This window comes from Dipodomys ordii, unplaced genomic scaffold, assembly GCF_000151885.1.
Source record: "Dipodomys ordii isolate 6190 unplaced genomic scaffold, Dord_2.0 Scaffold168, whole genome shotgun sequence".
In the NCBI taxonomy this organism is placed as follows: Eukaryota; Metazoa; Chordata; class Mammalia; order Rodentia; family Heteromyidae; genus Dipodomys; species Dipodomys ordii.
Genome location: NW_012267384.1, coordinates 1980308 through 2002492, shown reverse-complemented (window position 1 = coordinate 2002492; position 22185 = coordinate 1980308). Strand labels below are relative to the sequence as shown.

The window sequence follows — 22185 nt, the reverse complement described above, 5'->3', positions numbered from 1 at the left end:
CTGTCCCTCAGCTCTTCAGCTCAAGGCTAGTGCTCTATCACTTGAGCCACAGCGCCACTTCCGGCTTTTTTTCTTTTTGCTTATGTGGTGCTGAGGAATCGAACCCAGGACCTCAGGCATGCAAGGCAAGAGCTCTACCACGGAGCCACCTTCCCAGCCCCTGAGTTTTACTTAAATAAATTTCTATAAACCAAAAAAACAAAACCCCAACAACTTTAATTTGGATGTTGTCAGACTATGACCTATGACCCAAATCTTCTTTGTTTTTGTAAAGTTTGATTGGAACACAGTATTCTGATTCAATTTTGTATTGCTATGGCTGCTTTGATGTTCCAGAAGTAGTGTTGACTAGTTGCTATAGAGATTATGCTATCTTCAAGGCTTAAACTATTTATCATTTGGCTCTTTATAAAGATATATTCTATATTTAAATCTTTTGTAGTAGATTTGGTGGGGATCTTTAAGCTTAGTATTTTGTAAGTTTAACTTCTGCTTATTCTGTTTCATTCTAATAATACATAAGACACAAAATCATTTTCAGTGTTTAGTTTTCAGCTTTCTAATCTGGAAGTAAAAGATAATACTGCTTTGTGGTGTTAGTGTAAGGAGTAAATGAGGAAAGTAAATAAATGTTTAGATTATTGTCTAGCATCCAGTGTTTTTTCTACCCAGGATACTGGTGTTTGAACTGAGGGCCGGGTGCTTTGCTAGCCATATCCCTAGGCCTCAGGAAGAGTTTTAGCAAGAAGTTATAATCAGAGAAAGTCTTGTATCCTGTGATTTCATTTTAAACTTAGATTCTGACTGTCCATAGAGCTAGCTATAGGTACCTAGTTGACCTGGGTATTAATATAACACTTGTGATAATTATTTCCCTTTATCTCTTCTTTCCCTCCCTTTGCCCCTCTCCCTCTTTGCTTTCCTCTTCTATCTTCATACATTCCTTTTCTGTTTCCTTTTAATGCATAAACATTTACATATATCCACATACACACAAACTAAATTTGAATAACCCACTCCTAAAGAGAATATATAGGAACTTGAGACATGGAAAATTCTTCTATTATTGGTTTCTAATACGTAGGAAGCAGAGGAATTATAAAATCTTATAACCTTCCCATCCTCCTTATTTTTGTGTAATAGTATTTATTGGCAGCTATCTGGGTAATAGATGTAAAAATCTATTGCAACCATAGTGAATGTTAGAGCCAGGCTGTTAATTTAGTTGACAGGTATTGTTAGAAGATCTGTTTGAAACTTGGAATTTAACCTTTCAAATTGCTGCAAACCCCAAACTGATATAAAAATAAAAAAGAATCTTAAAATATTTCTCTTTTTACTAGTATTTATTATTATTTTGTGGTAGTTTTTAGTCTTGTATCATAGAAATGATACAGAAAAAAAGGTAAAATTCTAGAATGAGAGTTACAGTATTGGAAGATCCTTAGATAACAGAGTTAACACTTTTCTAAAGGTTTTAGGTCACCTCATTCTATATTTAATTCTATTTGAATCCACTAGAATTCTTAGTTGTTTGTTGTGTCTGCTATTACCTATATACATTAAATTTAAAATCTGTATACTATTGAAGGTAAAGATTTTTTTCCTATTTCCTCATTTATTTTACAATAACCTGAGATTTTTGTCAGAGATAGATATCAAGTCCACTTTTTCTCTTAAGAGACTTGACAATACTTCGTGATTTTGTTAGAACTACAGTTTGAGTCATGGTAAAATTAGAAGCATAAATGTTGGATTTATGTTATTTTGTATATTTATTGCAATAAGACAACAAGGGAGCCAGGCATTTGGTGGCTCACTCCTGTAATCTTAGCCACTCAAGAGGCTGAGATCTGAGGATCATGGTTTGAAGCCAGGCTAGTCAGGAAAGCTTAGGAAACTGATCTCCAATTAACCACCATAAAAGAGAAAAAAAAGCCAGAAGTCAACCGGGTAGAGTGCTAACTTTGTACAGAAAGTTCAGGAATAGTGCTCAGGCCCTGAGTTCAAGCCCTAGGATTGATACAAACAAATAAATTTTGTCCAGATGCTAGTGGCTCAGGCTTATAATCCTAGCTACTTAGGATACTGAAATCTAAGGATCGAGGTTTGAAACAAGCTCTGAGTTTATTGTCTGTAGTAAAAAAGCAAAATGCCAGAAAGAGAACTGAGGCCCAAATGGTAGAGTACTGGCATGAAGCAAAAAAGCTAAGGACAGTGGCCAGGGCTCTGAGTCAAGGCCTAGTACTAGCACCAAAAAAAAGTTCTTTTGTACCTGGAATAGGTAGTTAAAAGTCATGGAAGATAGACTTTTAGTTTTTAAAACTTTTTTCTGAGGGCTTGAGTTTTATTTTTGCCATGGTATGGATAGAGTTGAATAAGAGGAGAGTTGTAAAGCTGGGAATGTGGTTTAGTGGTAGAGGAGAGTTATAAGACTTGGTAAAAAGAAAGTAGTATTAGAATCCCATTTACTTGTTGATGAGAAATCAATAAGAAACTGATTTAGGGGGAGAGGGGAAAAAGAGATCCTTGGAATAATGAATCTTGTTCTTTCCTTGGCTCAGCTTTTGAATAATGGTAGCTAGCAGAGACCAGTGAGGATCTTCTGCCCCTTGACAGCTGGGCAGGTCATCAAAGAGAATGGTCTTCAGTTATTTATGAGTCCCACAGAAGACTTTGGATATTTAACTTGCATCTATGAGTCTGTCTTTATTGTTTGCCAGTAATCCTTGTTAGCATTTCCATTTCTTTTATGTCAGGTCCACATCAGAATTTCACAACTGCTTTATTATTGTCTTGTTTCCCATATCATTTAAAAATTTCTATTCTTTGGTGTGTTAGATAGAATCCAGAAGTTAATAATGTTCCATCCTCTTGGGTTTGTTTCCTGTAGTAAATCAGTATTTTAACCTTATTTTCATATTATTTCTTAATTTTCAAAATTATTTGTAGGACCAAGCATAGTGGCTCACATCTTTCATTTCAGCTACTCAGGGGGATCACAGTTCAAGGCCAGCCTAGACAGAAAGTTGGTGACACCCCAAGTCAACCACTAAGCCAAGTGTGGTGATGTACCTGTAATCCTAGCCACCAGGAGGTATAAGTGAAAAGATTGTGGACTCAGATTAGCCTAGACAAAATGTTAGCAAGACCCAATCCAAAAAATAAGGCATCAAGGACTGAGGACAGACAGACCTTAGGTGTCAGAGTACCTGCTTACTGAATGTGAAGTCCTGATTTAAAAAACCAAAACCAAAGCCAGATAAAGGCAGAACAACTCAAACCCTCACACCTGAGTACCATTAGAGAAGAAAAGAAGAAGAAAAAGAAAATCATGGTTAGTTCAAAAAGTTCTTGGTCTTCTTGAGACTAAAAGAGACACGAACTACAATGTGTAAAACATATGGGGTAGATTTTTCTAGTAAACTGTAAGAATTGTAGATCAACCCCTCTGTAGAGGATTTTTGAAATTAAAAAAACATAAAAATGACTCATCTCACAAAAAGATAATTGTAGATCAAAATGTTTTATTTAAGCAATTTATGCTTTTCTTACTATTACTTTGAAGTTTACGTTAGGATTTTTGTTACAGATATTCTTTTTGTAGTCCTACCAGTTGACATGTATAGCTTATCTTTGATGAAGAGTGTGAATAATCCTGTGGTGAATTGTTTCCTTACAGACAAAGACAGTTGGTTTGTTAGATGCCGATGTGTATGGCCCTTCAATTCCAAAGATGATGAATCTGAAAGGAAACCCAGAATTATCTCAAAGTAAGTAAAAGATAGACCAATATTAACATAATAATTGTTCTTTTATTTAGTACTTGTTAGCATTGTGCCAGATCCCTTGTGTCCTTTATATGCCATGTAATATAGAAATTCAGAAATCACATTATAGCACCAAGCTATGTGCATTTGAACTTCAGCTCTGTCACTTCTGACTGACTGGTTTGGAGAAAACTGTTAAACTTCTTTGTGCTTTCCCCCTCTACTTATAAAATAGGGTTACAGTTGCTTTGAAGATTAATAAAACATTTAGCAGAGTTCCTGTCAAAGTGATACAATTGTTAGGTATAGTTGTCTATATACATTTACTGTGTGGATGTAATCTTTATGCCTCTTTGCAGATGTGTATGTGTAGGTGTGGAGTGTGTGTTCACCAGGTCCTAGGGCTTGAATTCAGGGACTGGGTGCTGTCCCTGAGCTTTCTTGGCTCAAGGATAATGCTCTACCACTTAATACATAACTCCACCTCTGGCTTTTTGTTGGTTAATTGGTGTCTCATGGACTTTCTTGTTTGGACTGGTTTTGAACTGTGATCTTCAGATCTCAGCCTTTTGAGTGGCTAAGATTACAGACTACTGGCACCCTACTATACATCTTTAAAAAAAAAAGAAGTAAAAATATTGTGTCATCAGTGGCTCATATTTTGAATAAATATTTAATATTTCTTATCCTTACTACATTTCATGTAAAGCTATCAACTATGAACCTTTCAGTCTAAGGGTAGTTTATAATAAAAAAAAGGAATGGAAACAATTGGAAATTTTTCTTGAAAAATAGTTTTATGTGAAATTAGTTTTATGAAATTGATTTCTACTTACAATAAAAATATAAAATGGAATATTTTTGCTTCTTAATATGATTTTAATTTTCCATAGGTCTAAGACAAAAATGTTGTAAGTTTTGATTGGATTATCTGTGCATGTATTGTTTTTATTATTTTAAAATTTTATTAGACATTGTGTGCTATTTTGGGCAAAATTGTTGGAGTCACTTTAAAAAAATTAATTAATTTTATTGGTTGTGGGGTTGAAATCAGGGCTGGCTGTGGTCCTGAGCTCTTTTGCTCAAGGCTAGCACTTTACCATTTTGAGCCACAGTTCCACTTCGGTTTTGAGAGGTTCATTGGAGATGAGAGTTTCATGGACTTTCCTGCCAGAGCTGGCTTTGAATCTTGATCCTCAGATCTTGGCTTCCTGAGTAGCTGGGATTACAGATGTTAGCCACCAGCACCCAACTTGGATTTGCTTATAAGGTTTAGGTTTGAATATTTCTTTCTTTCTTTCTTTCTTTCTTTCTTTCTTTCTTTCTTTCTTTCTTTCTTTCTTTCTTTCTTTCTTTCTTTCTTTCTTTCTTTTCCTTCCTTCTCCCTCCCTTCTTTCTTTCTTTCTTTCTCTCTTTCTCCTCCCTCCCTCCCTCCCTCCTTCCCTCCCTCCTTCCCTTCCTCCCTCCCTCCCTCCCTCCTTCCTTCCGTCCTTTCTTCCTTCTCTTTCTTTCTCTCTCTCTTTCTTTCCTTTTTTTGTGTCAATCATGGGGCTTGAACTCTGGGCCTGATCATTGTCCTTCAGCTCTTCAGCTCAAGGCTAGCACTCTACCACTTTAGCCACAGCGCCACTTCCAGTTTTCTGGTGGTTTATTAGAGATAAGAGTTTCACAACCTTTCCTGCCTGGACTGGCTTTGAACAGCGATCCTCAGATCGCAGCCTCCTGTGTAGCTAGGACTACAGGCGCGAGCCACTGGTGCCCAGCTGAATATTTCTTTTTAAGAGACAAAAAGATCTCTATAGCATTTTGAAGAAAATTTGAACATTTAGTGGTGTTAAAATTAACCCTAGAAGTTTTATATTGCAAGCAATCATTTCCATGATGTTTTTCTTGTTTTATAAAAACAATGCAACAGTGAGACTCACAAAATAATATGTTGGAAATTAACTTTACATCTTGGGGTGAGGGGTAAGCTGAGGGGAGGGGAGAGAAAGTGGGAGAAAAAACGATGTTTGACAAGAAATGTACTCACTATCTTATGTATGTAACTGTAATCCCTCTGTACATCACTGTGATAATAAAATTAAGTAAAAATACCCCCAAACTTAGAAATCTGTTCTTGTTTCTTGATTCTTGTTCTTTTAGTGCAACACAAAATTAGTTTGCAAATATGTGACAGGAGTGGAGATGCCAAACTTTCACAGAGAAGGAGTAATTAATGAATCTGTGTATTTTAAATGATACAGTCATTATGTCAGACACTCTGTTATATTTGTACAGTGAAAATTGGTTCATGTAGCACACCAGCAAAGGCAAAATAGAGCATTTGGTGTCAGTCTTTCTTCCATAGTCTATTCAATCTATGCCAACATAAATACTTGAAGTGAACGTTAATTTCTTCTTATTTACTGGTGCTGTAATCTTAAATTTGATACTTGCAAATTGGCTGCTATTAAGTATACTTTAAGGAAAAGATAAGATATGGAAACCTTGAAACAGCTTAAAATAAAACACAACTTACTTTGTGTTGACAGGCTGAAGTTCCTCAGGAAATAAATTGAATGATGTAGGTATTCACTTAAAAGAAAATAGGTTCGTAAAAACCTGACATAATAATTTTTCGAGTCTTAGAAAATTCTGCTACCATTACACTAATAGGCATCATTTTGACATTTCTATATGTTATCATGATAATTTGCCCTATTATTCTCTCTATTATAGAAAACACAAAGCAACATAAAATTGCCTAATTAACAATAAGGAAAATGAAATACTTGTTTTCAACAGCTGAGATTTTAGTGAAGTAGAGCAGTGAATTCCATCCCAGCTTTATAGACATTCCTCTTCTAGAACTAAGCTGGACAACTTGGGAGGGAATGAGACTTCAACATCACCTCATTCTCTTCTTTTTTTAAAAATAGATGTAAGACAAGGGAGTTTTCCTGCTAATTCACTTGACAACTCTATGATAGAGTTGACAGACTATACATTTCTCCACATTCTTTTTGTTTCCTTTTTCTTTTTGAGGGATTTGTAGAAAAACTGTACCTTGTACAGTTATAACATTTTAGCCTTGATTACTAAGACAAATTTTTATTTGGTTTTAGAAAGTGAATTCTAACATTTATTAGTTTTTGGGTTCTTATGCTGAGGATGTTTCTGTTAGCTTAAAATGACAATAGTGTTTCTTCAGTCTAGCCAGTATGTAGAAAATGTATCATATCAAAACAAGTTGACATTGTATTCACTACAAATGACTGGTTATTTAGGTAGACATAAGAATTTGGAGTAAAGTTTATATATAGTTGGAGAAACTAGCATGTAAGCCTGAATATTTCCTTACTTTTTAAAAGAATAAATGCCAGTTATTTTTCTCCATTTAGAATTTCCAAGTAGCATAACATTCAAAATTAATATTACAGTATACTCAAAGTATAGCCCTAGAAATGACTGACTAGAAGGTTTTCAATTGAAATGGCAAATAAGCATTAAATGGGTAGATGTACTTAGGAATGTGTTGCTGCATTTCTCCACTGTAATAATCTTTATGTGACTAGCTTGAGGGTTTTTACAAAGTGCTCTAAAATGACTCTTACTGGTAGCAATCTCTGTTTCTTTTATAGTGCTGTGATAATAAATCACTTTCAAGGTACTTGTGAATTTATTACTGCTTAGTGTTTTACTAAAGAGTGTCTTTTAATATACTGGGTTAATAAAGTAGAAACACTTTAAAACCTGCAGAGAGAGGTTACTAAAATGGAACTGTTAAGTGATTTTATTGAGGATGATAGTGCTTAGTAAAGGCTAGTTGTGAATTGGATCCATGTGATTTTGAACTCCTGGACTAGTTTACTGCTTTATCTGTCTTAACATATTAAACTTGTTTCCAGTTTAGGGATGAATGTGTACATGGGTCATGAAAATTTGTGGAAAAACAACTTAGGTGAGTGGCCTTTTATAATAATACTCAGGTAAAATCTGAGGAAAGGACTGAGATTTTAACAGGGACTTAAGTGAATAGGAAATTGTAATCTTAGGGAAGAGATTTTAGCAGTGTTTTATGATGTATATTCACATTCTGATCCATTGGTGTAGCTCCTAGAGCTTCTGACTTTGGATTTGCTTCTTTTGGGTCATTGTCTTGAGGATGCTTGGGTTTTTATGCTAAAGTTCCCCTGATTTTCTTTGAGGAAGATTCTGGAAATATTCCATAATCATAATGTTACAGAAATGACTTTCCTTGCTGTTCTGGATTCTGTGTTTATTGTTTGTTGTACCTAGAATATTAAAAGGTAGGTGATATCCTGAACATAATCAAGGGTTAAAAGAATCTTAGGAAGTTGTTTAGCTTAGGCTTTCAGTATGTTTAGCTTCAAAATATCTCAGAGATGAGCTGTATTCTTTGAAAAATTCTCAGTCTGGTTTATCAAAAAAAAGTCTACATAGCCCTATAGTTGGTTTACAGTTTCTTATATAGTTCTTTTTAAGTTAAAACAATTTTTTTTCAGTAATTTAGAAGATTGCATGGGGGTTACAATTTAACATCATTGTCTAAATGTTCCTGTTCAAAGTCTCCTGTTCCATCATTATATATCTGCCTAATGTGGTATATTGCTTTTGTTTGATTGTTTATTTGTTTCTGTAGTTCGTTTTGAACTCAAGGCCCCACTTGCTAGGCAGTCCATATGCCACTTGAGCTATGTACTTCCTTTAGCTTTTGATATTCTTGAGTAGCAACCAGTGACATTCTGAATTTTTATTACTGTACTACAAACTGAGGTCTATACAAGTGAAGCCAGTGAAAGAGTGCTTGCTTAATCACAGAAAACAGAAAACCTCATATTTTGGTAGTTACTGCCTGTTCAGTGGTTAACTTTGTTGTGCTTTTATAGATTATCACAAATACGTTTTATCATTGGTACCTGTATAAATACCAATTAAGCATACATCTCTCTATATTTATGATTAGCAGCTGTCACCAGAAAAGATTGTTGTTCTCCCATCCCTCTTTTCACCTTTTGCATTTAATCTGAAGGCTGTCTTGACATGTGTAAATTAGTAGTTGTGATGGTTAATCTTCATTTTCAGCTTGATTGAATCAAGAGATGCTTAGACGATTTGTAAATCACACTTCTATGTATATCTATTATGGCACTGTCAGAGATAATTAGATCCTCAGGGTTCAGATCTTATGAATGGATGAATAATTCTAGCCTTGATGGATTCATAATCTGATTGTATTATTGAACAATGATGTCATTTAGGAGGCGTGGCCTTCTTGGTGGAAGTAGGGTACTGAGTTTATGGGGACTAGCTCTTTTTCTTGGTCTCTTTCTGTACCATCACTACTTCTGTCTGCTGGGAAGTGAAGAAGTTCCTCTGCCATATGCTTCTGTCACCATGATGTTCTGACCAAGCACATGGTCTGTGCCCTGTGAAACTGTGAGCCAAAATAAGTCCCTTCTTCTTTATTCTTTCAGACATTTTGTTTGTAGCTGTACAAAAGTAACTAATAAAATAATCATTTGCAGTGTGTACTATGTGTTAAAACTATTTGTTTTCACAGCTTTCTTATCTAGTCTAGTCCCAGATTAAAAAACAAAGCATCTTTTCTTCTTTTTTTAACAGAAAATTTACTAATTTCATTTTTTAGTTTTTAATATGTTTTTATTATAAAAATACTGTACAGAGGCATTACAGTTACTTGAGTATGGAAATGAGTACATTTCCTATCTAGCATTGTTACCTCCCCCTTTGTTTTTCCCCTACTATCCCTTCCCTTCCCACCTCCCAACTCCTCCCTCCCTGGCCCCCTTCCCCCAAGTTGTAAATTTCATTTTCAACATAGTGTCTTGTATCTCATTATTACAATGGGTCAATCTGTATCCTTATTTCAGCATTTTGTTATTTCCCTTCCTCTCTCCAAATTAGAAAAATGTATATACAAGATTCAGGGCACTGACATCAAATACAGTAAAAAATGGGTTATACCATGGGGGGAGAACATACAAAAGATTGAAAATCACATAAAACTATAAATACATTAAAAAACAATAGAAAGAAAGAAAAAAACACTTGTGTCCCTATGTTGGGTTCATTTCGCTAAACATCATCTTACATGGTCCTATGTACATAGCTTTTGACTTTTTTTGCTTGTCCTAGACATGTACTAGGTATTGCAAATAAAGGAAATCATGGGGCCTGTGTTTCTTTGGGCCTGGCTTACTCTACTTAATATAATTTTTTCCAAGTCTTTTCATTTCCTAACAAATGGGTGGTGTCATTCTTTCTGATGGAGACATAGAATTCCATTAATATATATATATATATATATATATATATATATATATATATATATATATATATATATATATATATATATATATATATATACATATATACCACATTTTCTGATCCACTCATCTACTCAGGGGCATCTGGGTAGGTTCCATATCTTAGATATCATAAATAAGGCTGTGATAAACATAGTTGTGCTGATAGCTTTCGTATGGCCTTATTTGTGATTGTTTGGGTAAATGCCCCAAAGTAGGGTTGCTGGATCATAGGGGAGCTCTATGTGGAGTCTTTTGAGGAACTTCCATACTGCTTTCCAAAGTGGTTGAACAAGTTTACACTCCAACAATGCAGAAGGTTTACCTTTTGGCCATATCCCCTCCAGCATCTGTTGTTATTAGATTTCTCGATTATAGTCATTCTAACTGGCATGAGGTGGAATCTCAGTGTGGTTTTGACTTACATTTCTTTTATGTCTGGAGAAGTTGAGCATTTCTTCATGTGTCTAATTGGCCATTCTTATTTCTTCTGATAAGTCTCTCTTTAAGTCTTTAGACCACTTGTTGATGGGATGGTTGTTTCTTTGAGGATTTGTTGTTGGGGGATTTAAGTTTTTGGGTTCTAAGTATATTTTAGATATGAGACCCTTGTCCATTGTATGGCTAGTGAAGATCTTATATTGATCTTGCGTGCTATGTCCTTTGCCATGCAGAAGCTCTGCAGTATCATGTAATCCCATTTGTCCAATCTTTCTTTGATAAGTCTCTATTAAATAAATTTCCACCTGAGCCAAGGAGCCCTAGAGTTTCTCCTATTCCTTCTTGTAATGTTTTCAGGGTGTCTGCTTTGACTTTGAGGTCTTTGATCCATTTGGAGTTGATTCTGGTGCAGGGTGATATATAAGGATCTAGCTTTAGTTTTCTAAAGGTGTTTAACCAGTTTTGCCAGCACCATTTACTGAAGAGACTGTCTTTCTTCCATTCTATTTTTTAAGCTCCCTTATTGAAGATTAGATGGCTATAGGTCTATGGGTTCATTTCTGGGTCTTCAGTTCTATTCCATTGGTCAGTTCTTATGCCAGTACCAAGCTGTTTTTATTATTATGGCTTTGTAGTAAAGTTTGAAATTTGGTATTGATATTCCTCCAGCACTATTCTTTCTGCTAAGGATTATTTTTGCTATTCGGGGTCTTTTATTGTTCTGTATGAATTTTTGGGATGCTTCTTCTATTTCATTGAAGAATGAGGTTGGAAGTGATAGGTATTGCATTGAATTTTTAGATAGCCTTTGGAAGTATTGCCATTTTTCACCATGTTAATCCTCCCAATTCAGGAGTATGGGAGGTTTTTCCATTTCCTAAATTCTGCTTTAATTTCCTTTTTCAGGTTTTTAAAGTTTTCATTGTAGTGGTCCTTCACTTCTTTAGTTAAGTTAACTCCTAGGTATTTTATTTTTTGTGAGTCTGTTACAAAAGGAATTTCTTCCCTGATTTCAGCTGCATTCTTCTCATTGTTGGCATACAGAAAAGCCATTGATTTTTGAGGGTTAATTTTTTTTCAGTCATATCACTACCAACATCATTTTTTATATAAAGTTAACCTTTCCCAATTAAATGGGTGTTTCGTTTCTTTGTATAGATAAAAATTTAAGTGAAACATTTCAGATCAATTTTATATTTAATATTACTTTTTCTGTACGTTTTATTGTAAAAATACTGTATAGAGGGGTACAGTTACATGAGCAAGCTAATAAGTACAGTTCCTATTGAGCATTGTTACCTCTTTATTTTTCCCCTACCATCTCTTCCCCCCACTTCCACTATTACCCCCCATCAAAGTTGTAAAATTCATTTTCAACTTAGTGTCTTGTACATCTCATTGTTAAAATAGGTCAACCTGTATCCCTATTTAAGCATTTTGTTTTATCCCTTCCCCTCCCCAAATTAGAGAAGTGTATATACAAGATGCAGTTAACTGGAATCAAATAACAGGGGTATACTGTGGGGGAGGAACATACAAAGAAACAAAAAAAATCACATAGTACATTATAAATACATTAAAACAATAGCAAGAAAGAAAAATAAACTTGTGTCCCTATCTTGGGGTTCATTTCACTTAACATCATCTTATATGGTTATATGTAGATAGCTTTTGGAGTTTTCTGCTTGTCCTAGACATTTACTAGTTATTGTAAATAAGGGAAACCATGGGACCTATTTTTCTTTGGGCCTGGCTTACTTCACGTAAAATAAGTTTTTCTAAGTCTTTCCATTTCCTAACGAATGGGGCAATTTAATTTTTTCTGATGGAGGCATAGAATTTCATTCAAGCCTATCCTTTTGCATGTTTGGGAAGTTCTCTGCTTGGATCCTGTTAAATAAATTTCTTGGACCATTAACTTCTGTCTCTAGGTGCTCCTCTATACCCATTAGCCTCAGATTGGACCTTCTGATGGTGTCTCCTAATTGTGGAATAGATCTATCATATTTCTTGGATTTGTCTTGAATAGTTGTCCGTTCTTTCTCTATAATGTGTAGAATGTCTTCAATCCCAGAGATTCGATCTTATACATGATCTAACCTACTGTAAAGACTTTCTACTTTGTTTTTTTTTTTTAAATTTCCTTTCCTTCTAATTGGTTGGCTTTGATGGCTTCAAATTCTTTGTTGGAGCTTTGTTTTAGATCTTGTATGGGCTTCTTCCTTAATTTGGTTTTCAGTGTTCATTCTCAAATCCTTTAGTTGCTTGGTTATGGTTTCATTGGACTCCCTTTCCTTCTTATGGGCTCCATACAGCATTCCCTTTGTGGCCTCCCTTATTCCTTCAGCTGTCTATTTGTGGATTCCATGAGTACCTCCATTAATCTTTGTCTATTCTCATCCCGTTCATGCAATTCCTATATTAATCTTTACTTAGCTTCCTCATGCTGATGAAATTCCAGTATTAATCTTTGGTTAGCTTCATCATGCTCGTGAAATTCCTATATCTGTATCAATCTTTGTCTATTCTCATTCTGGTCTTGCAATTCCTGTATTAATCTTTGATTAGCTTCCTCATGCTCACAAAACTCCCGTATTAATCTTTGGTTAGCTTTATCATGCTAGCAAAATTCCTTCATTAATCTTTGGTTAGTCTCATCTTGCTCACTCTTTTTCCTATCCTGTTCACATGTTTCCCTATCATGCTCATACAGAGCCCTTGGCAGGCTTTCAGTCTTTTCATTCAGCATGTTTATGAGTAGTGTTTGCAGAGCATTTTGGGAACTCTCCTTTGGATTATTCATTAACTGCTCTGTCGCCTGATCATCATGAGTGGGAGTTGAAATACCTGGACTTGCCATTTTTCTTGTGTTTCTCTGGCTTGTTCTGCCATTGGATATGAAAGCAAAACCAATTTCGCACTAGAACACTATTTTAAGACAAGCATCAAGGAGAACCCTGTAGTTGCACAGATTGTTCGATGCAGTGAAAATGAGTACAGATACAACCTAGTTCAATGGATACTATCTAGTTTAACAACAAACAACTATGGATTAACCGATTAAGAACATCAAAGAAAGCATCAACAGACTAGAAATTAATACATTTAGGGAGAATTGTTGGGAGAAAATAAGTTTAGAGGAGTATGGGGAACGAAAAGGAGAAAGGGAATTTAACCAAGACCTAAATTACGAGAAGAAACTGAAAGAAGGAAAGGAGAGAGAAAAAATGAAAAATGAAAAACTAAAAATAGCAGATTTAAAAATCAAACACTAAAAATTATATAAATGTAAAGTAATAATACTGAGAGGAAAAGGATAGAAAGGAGAGAGATGAAAAATGAAAAAATAAAAAATGAAAAAGTTAAAAATGAAACAATTAAAAATTATATAAGTATAAACAATTAAAGGAGTTAAGGCTGAGTTTGTAAGTTGCGTAATCAATTTCTGATTTAAGTATGCACACATGAATGATAAGGTCTAATAATAATTAAAGAAGGGTATATCTCTGGGGATGAGCAGAACAGAATTAAATCAGGCAAAAAAAAACCCCAAAAAGACCTAAAAGGAAAAGAGTAAAAGGAATTAAAAATACACCCCCAAACAAACACACCACTAAAATAAAAATGATGAAAAATAAATAGAAAACAATTTTTTAAAAAAAATTTAAAGAAATTATTTAGAAAAAAGAGTTCTTCAATTTTTTTTTTTTTTTTTTTTTTTTGGTGTGTGTGTGCTTATGTGGGGAATCTTGTGTCTCGGCTGTGTCCATAACCAGTTTCTTGGTGGAGTTTCTGGTTTGCTTGTGGAGTTGGATTTGCATATGGCTTGATTGGTTTCTTAAATCACCTTGTTGAAAGCAGGGGTTATACCATGGGGGAGGAACATACAAAGCAACAAAGAAATAATCTTATAAATATTTTCACTGTATTTGAGGTTTGTATAATTTGTGGAGGGGAAGGGGAAAAACAAATCGTTTAAATAGGGATACAGGTGGATCCATTGCAACAATGAGATTTATAAGTAGTTATATGGAAAAATGAACTTTACAACATGGCTGGGGGGAGGAGGATTGGGTGGGGGGAGAGGATGGGAAGGAATGGGAAGGGGAAACAAAGTAGGAGGCTACAATGCTTGATAAGAAATGTACTCATTATTTTGCCCATGTAATTGTAACCCCTCTGTACAGTATTTTCACAATAAAAATAAAATCACTTTGTTTGAAAAGGCAGAAAGAGGCTCTGCTTTAGCAGGGATTTTATGATCCTCCTCCTACACTAGTTCAGTGGGAGGGATATCTGCTTTCAGTATCACAAAAGAGGGAGGTGGCCTTGTCCTGCTTGGAGTTGCTGTGATAGGGCTAGGTTGTAGGTAGGATTGAGGCCTGTCAGCAAACAGTAGCTTTTCACTGAGGAGCTAGCTCCTGAGACACTCACACAGCCCAGCCTGGAGCCATTCTCAGGATTTATGTTTACTGCGTTTCAATAGTTTTTCTTTTACTCTTCCTGCAGTTGGGTTTGCTGCCTGTGATTTAGTGGGCAGCCTCTCTGGCTCTGTTTGCCCAGTGAACAAATTGGATCTTCCTCTGCCTGGGAAGAGCAACTTTCCCCTGGGTGGAGCTGAACCATGCAGGTCAGGTTTCTGTGACCTGCTGAATGGCTCCTGTTGTGTTCTTCTAAGGCTGGAATTACGTTGCTCTGGTTGGGTCTTTTTCAGTATCAAAGATGGAGTTCTTCCTCGGTGGTGTGGGAGGGGCTACCTTTCCACCGCTGCACCATGAGAAAGAGTGAGGATGACTTGGTTTTCTCTTTCCTATCCCTTGGTTTCCGAGCTGTCCTTGGTCTGCAGCTGTGGTCAGCAGTATGAACTTTTCTGCTCCTTGTCAGTCCTTGATGGTGGTAAGTAGAATCTGCTCACACACTGACTCTGGATCCTTTGTCCCAGGCTCTCTCTGTGGGTATGGTAGCCATGGCAGTAGTTTTGCTGCCCCCACCAGGGATACTGGCAAGTGTTGAAATCTGTCTCTTTAACCAAGATTCCTGGACTTTTCCTCTTTAGCCAAACTCTGTATTATGATGGCACACTTGGTGTGACTCCCTAGCCTAGGACTTAACTGGAACACTGCTTTTTATGTGAGAGCTTGTTTAGCACCCAGCTTCTCCTCTGCCATTTTCCTCTGGAATCTTTTTCTTCTTTTGTTGATTTAAAATGTTTCTCAAAATCTTAAATTTATCATTAAATTACAATGCCTTTGAGATAAGAAAAAACTATTAAATTTAGTATTGTAGAAGGAGGAATTGTTTATAATGTTATTTATTTTATTGTCTGGGTGATATACAGAATGGTTACAGTTACGTAAGTAAGGTAATGAATACATTTCTTTTCTAACTTGTTACCACTTCCTTCATTTTTCTCCCTCTTTCCCTTCCACCTAATCTACTCCTCAACGAGTTGTACAGATCATTTCCAACATATTGTGAGTATTGCTGTTGCATAGGTTCCCACTTTGTCTTACCATTTTGTTGTTCTCCTTCTTTTCCCTTATTCAGATAAATCTTTATACAATAATCAGACTACCAAAATCGAATGCAGTGAGAACAGGGGATAGACCATAGGGGGGAAAACACAAAAGTAAAAAGAAATCACTTAGGACATTGAGAACAACAACAGCAAAAAAAAAAACCTCTTAGCATCATTTTAGATGGTCTTCTCTACATTGCTATTGAATTAGTTGGCTCATCTGCTAAGAATTTATTAGATGTACACAAATTATTACAAATGAGGGAGACCATGAGGCCTATGTTTCTTTGGACTGGCTTACTTCACTCAATATGATTTTTTCCAATTCTTTCCATTTCCTTACAAATGGGGTGGTGTCATTCTTTCTGATGGAATGGAAGCATAGAATTCCATTCTTGCTGGAAGTCTATTTTCTTGATCCATTCATCTACTGAGGGGCATCTGGGTTGGTTCCATATCTTAGCTATGATGAATAATACTGCAGTAAACATAATTGTGCTGGTAGTTTTAGTATGTCCTTGTTTGTGGTCATTTGGGTAAATGCCTGGAAGAGTAATTCTTAGATCAAAGGGGAATTCTATGTGGAGTCTTTTGAGGAACCTTCATACTGCTTTCCAAATTGGTTGAACAAGTTTACACTCCCACTAACAATGCAATAGGGTTCCCTTCTGGCCATATCCCCTCCAGCATCTGTTGTTATTAGAGTTCTTGATTATAATCATTCTAACTGGGGTGAAGTGGAATCTCAATGTTGTTTTGATTTGCATTTCTTTTATGGCTAGAGAGGTTGAGCATTTCTTCATGTGTCTACTGGTCATTCTTATTTCCTTTTCAGAGAAGTCTCTCTTTAAGTCTTTAGCCCACTTATTAATGGGGCAGTTGTTTCTTTGATGATTTTTTTTGGGGAACTTAATTTTTTGAGTTCTAAGTATATTTTAGATATGAGGCCCTTGTCTGTTGTTATGGCTGGTGAAGATCATTTCCCAGTATGTGGGCTTTCTTATTTATCTTTTCCCCTATGTCCTTTGCCATGCAGAAGCTCTGCAGTTTAATGTATTCCTATTTGTACAGCCTTTTTTGATTTTTTGTGTTTCTAGTTCTTTATTAAAATTTTGGCCTGTGCCAAGGAGTCCTAGAGTTTCTCGTATTCCTTCCTATCATATTTTCTCAGTATTTGCTTTTACCTCGAGGTCTTTGATCAATTTGGAATTTATTCTGGTGCAGGGTAATCTATAAGGATCTAGCTTTAGTTTAATACAGGTCTTTAACCAATTTTGGCAGCACCTTTTATTGAAGAGGCTGTCTTTCTTTCACCTTATTATTAGTATTTTTTTGGCTCCCTTATGGGAGATTATGTAGCCATACCTCTGTGGGTTCATTTCTGGGTCTTCAGTTCTATTCTACTGGTCTTCAGGTCTGTTCTTGTGCCAGTACCAAGCTGTTTTGATTACTATGGCTTTGTTGTAGAGTTTGAAGTTTGGTATTGATATTCCTCTAGCACTGTTCATTCTGCTAAGGATTCTTGTTGCTATTCTCTTGCTATTTTATTGTTCCATATAATTTTTTGGTTTGCTTCTATTTCATTGAAGAATGAGGTTGTGTATTGAAATGCAAATCAAAACAACATTGAGATTCCACCTTACCCCAGATAGAATGGGTATGTTCAATATATCTAATAGCAACCGATGCTAGAGGGGATGTGGCTAAAGGGAACATTCTGCATTGTTGATGGGAGTGTAAAGTATAAACTTGGAAAGCAGTATGGAGACTCCTCAAAACACTAAACATACAGCTTCTTTATGATCCAGCAATTCTACTTCTGAACATTTACCCAAATGACCAGAACAAGGCCACACTAAAAATATCACACAACTATATTCATTGCAGAATAAGTATGTACCATAGCTAAGATATGGAATCAACCCAGATGCCCTTCCATTGGTGAACAGACCAAGAAAATATGGCATATATATACACTGGAATTCTATGCTTCCATCAGAAAGAGTGACATTGCCCCATTTTTGGGGAAATGGAAATACTTTGAAGAAATCATTAGTCAGGCCCAAGGAAGCATAGGCCTCATGGTTTCCCTCACTTGTAATAATTAGTATATGCCTATGATAGTCCTAGCTGAGGTTAACAATAGCTCAATAGCAACTACGGGGCTCTCTGGGTTGGTGCTTGCCTTAAAATAGTGTTCTAGAATGGAAATGGTTTTGCTTTCATTTCCAAATGGGCAGAAAAAAACATAGAAAGACAATAAAAATGGCAAGTCAAGGAACCTCAACTCACACTCAAGATAAAAAGGCAACAAATGAGTTAATAAAAAATCCACAGGATAGTTCTGAAAATTCTGTACAAACACTACTGTTAAACATGCTCAATGAAAAGACTGAAAACCTGCATAGGGCTATACATGAGCATGATAAGGCTAACAAAAGTTTAATAGGGGAGTCCACAAACAGAACACTGAATGAATTTGAACAGAAGGAAAGGGAGTCCAATGAAATTATAGCCATTCAACTAAGGGATCTGAGGGAAAACCAAATCAAGGAGGTAAAGAAGTCCATACAAGATCTAAAACAAAACTTACAAAACTGATGCCATCAAATCTGACCAATTAGAAGGAAGGGAAAGAGAAAACAGAGTAGAAAGTCTTACTAGTAGGCTAGTCGATGCCAAAGATCAAATACCTGGCACTGAGGACAGCCTGTACTTTACAGAGAAAGAACAGACAATTATTCAAAGCAAATCCAAGAAATATGATATATCAATTCAACTGATAGAAGCCACAACCAGAAGGCCTAAGTTAAGGCTAATGGTATAGAGGAGGGCCTAGAAACAGAAGCTACAGGACTAGGAAATTTATTTAACAGAATCCTAGCAGAGAACTTCCAAAATATCCAAAAGGGTAGCTCCATTCAGATACAAGAAGCCTTTAGAACCCCAAATAGACCAGACCAGAACAGGACATCCCATCTTCACATTGTAATTTATACAGGATCAAAGAGACCAAAGAAAGGATCCTTAAAGCTATCAGGAGGAAAACCAATCAGAATAACTACAGACTTCTCACCAGAGACCATGAAAGCAAGAAGAGCCTGGAATGAAGTATGCCATGCCCTAAAGACAAACAATTATCAACCAAGACTACTGTACCCAGCTAAACTCTCCTTCATAACTTAGGAACAAATAAAAACCTTCCACAGCAAAGAAACATTGAAACAATATATCTCCACCAAACCAGTATTACAATGATGTTCTACACATAAACGACCAACAAGAACACTATAAAGACTGAGAAAATGCCCCTGAACAGAAAATCAGATAATCCCAATTGTAACCCAGGAGCACAGCCCCTAAGAAGGTGGATAACGGGGCAGGAACTACTAAATACCTCTCAATCCTAACTATTAATGGACTACACTCTCCAATTAAATCGCATAGATCGCCTCATTGGATCAAAAAGCATGAGCCATCTATCTGCTGTCTTCAAGGGACACACCTTGTCCACTAAAACAAACCTTGTGAAAATGAAAGGCCAGAATAAAATCTCCCAAGAAAATGGCTCCCATAAGCAGACCAGAGTTGTAATCCTAGTATCAGGTAAATAAGACTTCAAATTAAAATTAGCAAGAAGAGATAAAGAAGTACATTACTTACTAATAAAGGGAGCTCTTCTACAGGAGGACATAACAATTCTAAGTATTTATATACCAAATATTGGAGCACCCAAATATATCTAACAAACACTATTTTCCCTGAAAGCACACATAGAGCCACATACATTGATTGTTGATGATTTTTAACACACCACTTTACCCGCTGGATAGATCAACTCGGAAAAAACTCAACAGAGAAACCTCAGATCTAAACAATTGCATAGACCCACTAGACTTAACAAACCCCTACACAATATTTCACCCAGCAACATCAGAATACACGTCTCAGCAGCACATAGAAACTTCTCCAAAATAGACCACATTTTAGTTCACAAAGCAAATGTGTGGAAATTCAGAAATATGAAATTATTCTCTGCGTTCTCTCAGACCCAATGGAATAAAAGTAGAGCTCAATACCAAAAGCCACAGTAGAAAATTCAGGAACACACAGAGACTAAACAACATATTGTTGAATCACCAGTGGGTCATGGAAGAGATAAAAAAGGAAATTCAATGGTTCATGATATCTAACAAAATGAACGTACAAAAAATTACTAGCTCCTCTGGGACACAGCAAAGGCAATACTCAGAGGAACATTTTGAGTGCGGGTCTTAAGCAGAAAAGCCCAAGAAAACAGGAGTTCAAGACCCAGAACTGTACATACACATAACAGGAGTAGTTTGTTGTGTTGTAGTCTGAATTTGAAATATGACAAAAACAGTTCTACTCAGAATCATAGTGCTGGGATTGTGACCAGCATGGAAAAAGAGGAGCTGGTACATCAGCATAATTCATAAGTCTCTCCTCAGGCCATTGTCAAGCTGAAACAATGCATGAATGCTAATGCAAAGACCACACTTACTCGATATTAGTTCATGAAGAAAATGAAGGAGAAATAAATATGAATATGTTACTAAAGAGGCTTGTTGTTAATGTGGCAGTTTGCTTGACAGAACAGTACTCTCTAATCTCCATGTCTTAGAGATAGGACAGTATTTTGGGGAGATTGAGATAAGAATTTATTTAGTTGCATCTAACTCCTGTTGACCAAATGGAGGAAGAGTTGTCTGAATTTCGAAGTTGTAAGTGTATGTATGCTTTTGTGTGTGTGTGTGTGTGTGTGTGTGTGTATGTGTGTATTGTCTATTTGTATATCTGGCAGAGACCTTTGGTTTCTGATGGTGTCTTATAATTTTTATTTTAATTTATTTAAATTTTGTTACCAGAGCTTGAAATCAGAGCCTCAAGCTCTTGTTTTGATTATGTCCCCTGCTCCTAACTGATGCTCTACAACTTGTACCATACCTTCACTTTTGGTTTTTTGCTGAGTAATTGGAAATGGAGTCTTTTGTATTCATCTGCCCAGGCTAGATCTGAACTTTGATCCTCCTGGTCTTAGCTCCCTGAGTAGCTAGGATTATGGTGTGAGCTACCAGCACTTGGCTAGTTCCAGGTGTTAACATAGAAGTAAGGCATATGGTGAATAGGCCTGGGGAAGCTGTTGTCATGTAAATTCTTCTGTGTAGTTGGTCAGAGGTCAGAGCTGGGTGCCACAGTGCTAACTGGAAGAAACAAATGAGTCCAAGATGGTCTGGATGGTGCTTATGTGGTGGTCCTTATGTGTGGGGTGGAGATGAGAATTAGAGCTAGAGAACCCCTCCTTATTGACTGCTGCTATGATAACAATTTCAGGGACTCAAGAAATTATAAAATTCTTTCCAAGTTTCAGTGAATTATTAAGAGAGTACAGAATGACTCTCCTAGTTTATTAAACCAGTACTTTTACAATTTTATTTCTCAAGGGAGGAATCACCTATAAGGGGTATCTGAATAATATTTAGTAATGTAGTTTTAAAGTTCTCATCAGTAAAACATATACAGAAAATAAAATGGCTTATTTAAAAATTTATAATTAGTTGATCAAAGAGGTTACAATTCCACAAGTCAGGTTATTAGTACTGTGTATCTTGATCAGTGTCACCCCTCCCATCGTTCCCCTCCATTTCCCCCGTCCCATTTCTCCTTTATATTTTTTTAAATTGACTTTCTTATTTTAATTTTTTAATTAAAAATTTTTTTAAACATAAAATTTGGTAATGTCAAGATCTAAAACTGAATATTTGGCCTCTTTAATAATGGGACTAGATTGGTCAAGATGTATTATACTCATAAACTGATTTGTTCGGTGGTGATCCCTTTGTATATCTACTTAAAGATAATAAAAATATAATTAAAAAAAGAATGGGATTTAGGGAAATAGGTCATGCTGGCCACGTTTATGTATAGAAGTATTTTGGTGATTGGAACTATGATTTAAAAGCTAAATGTGAGTAAGGGGGGACCAAGATGGCGATGGGGCAGTAGTAGGGAAACGCCACAGCTCTCTCCAACCAAAAAGAGAGTTCGAGTTCCAACGCTTAATCTCCCCAAGAGACCGACAACAACAAAAAGACGAACACTC

The 22185-nt window shown here is 36.0% G+C and overlaps 1 protein-coding gene across 4 annotated transcripts in view; it reads left to right on the top strand.

Moving 5' to 3' along the window:
• Nucleotides 1-22185, top strand: part of Nubpl (nucleotide binding protein-like) — a 240289-nt gene that overhangs the window by 58410 nt on the left and 159694 nt on the right. For 3 of the 4 annotated variants that reach the window (XM_013033466.1, XM_013033465.1, XM_013033468.1), the window contains one exon: nucleotides 3683-3773. In XM_013033466.1, the coding sequence (XP_012888920.1) occupies nucleotides 3683-3773 (91 nt within the window). Of the gene's footprint in view, nucleotides 1-3682; nucleotides 3774-7660; nucleotides 7714-22185 lie in introns of all 4 variants that reach the window. The other variant, XM_013033467.1, reaches the window with a different exon arrangement.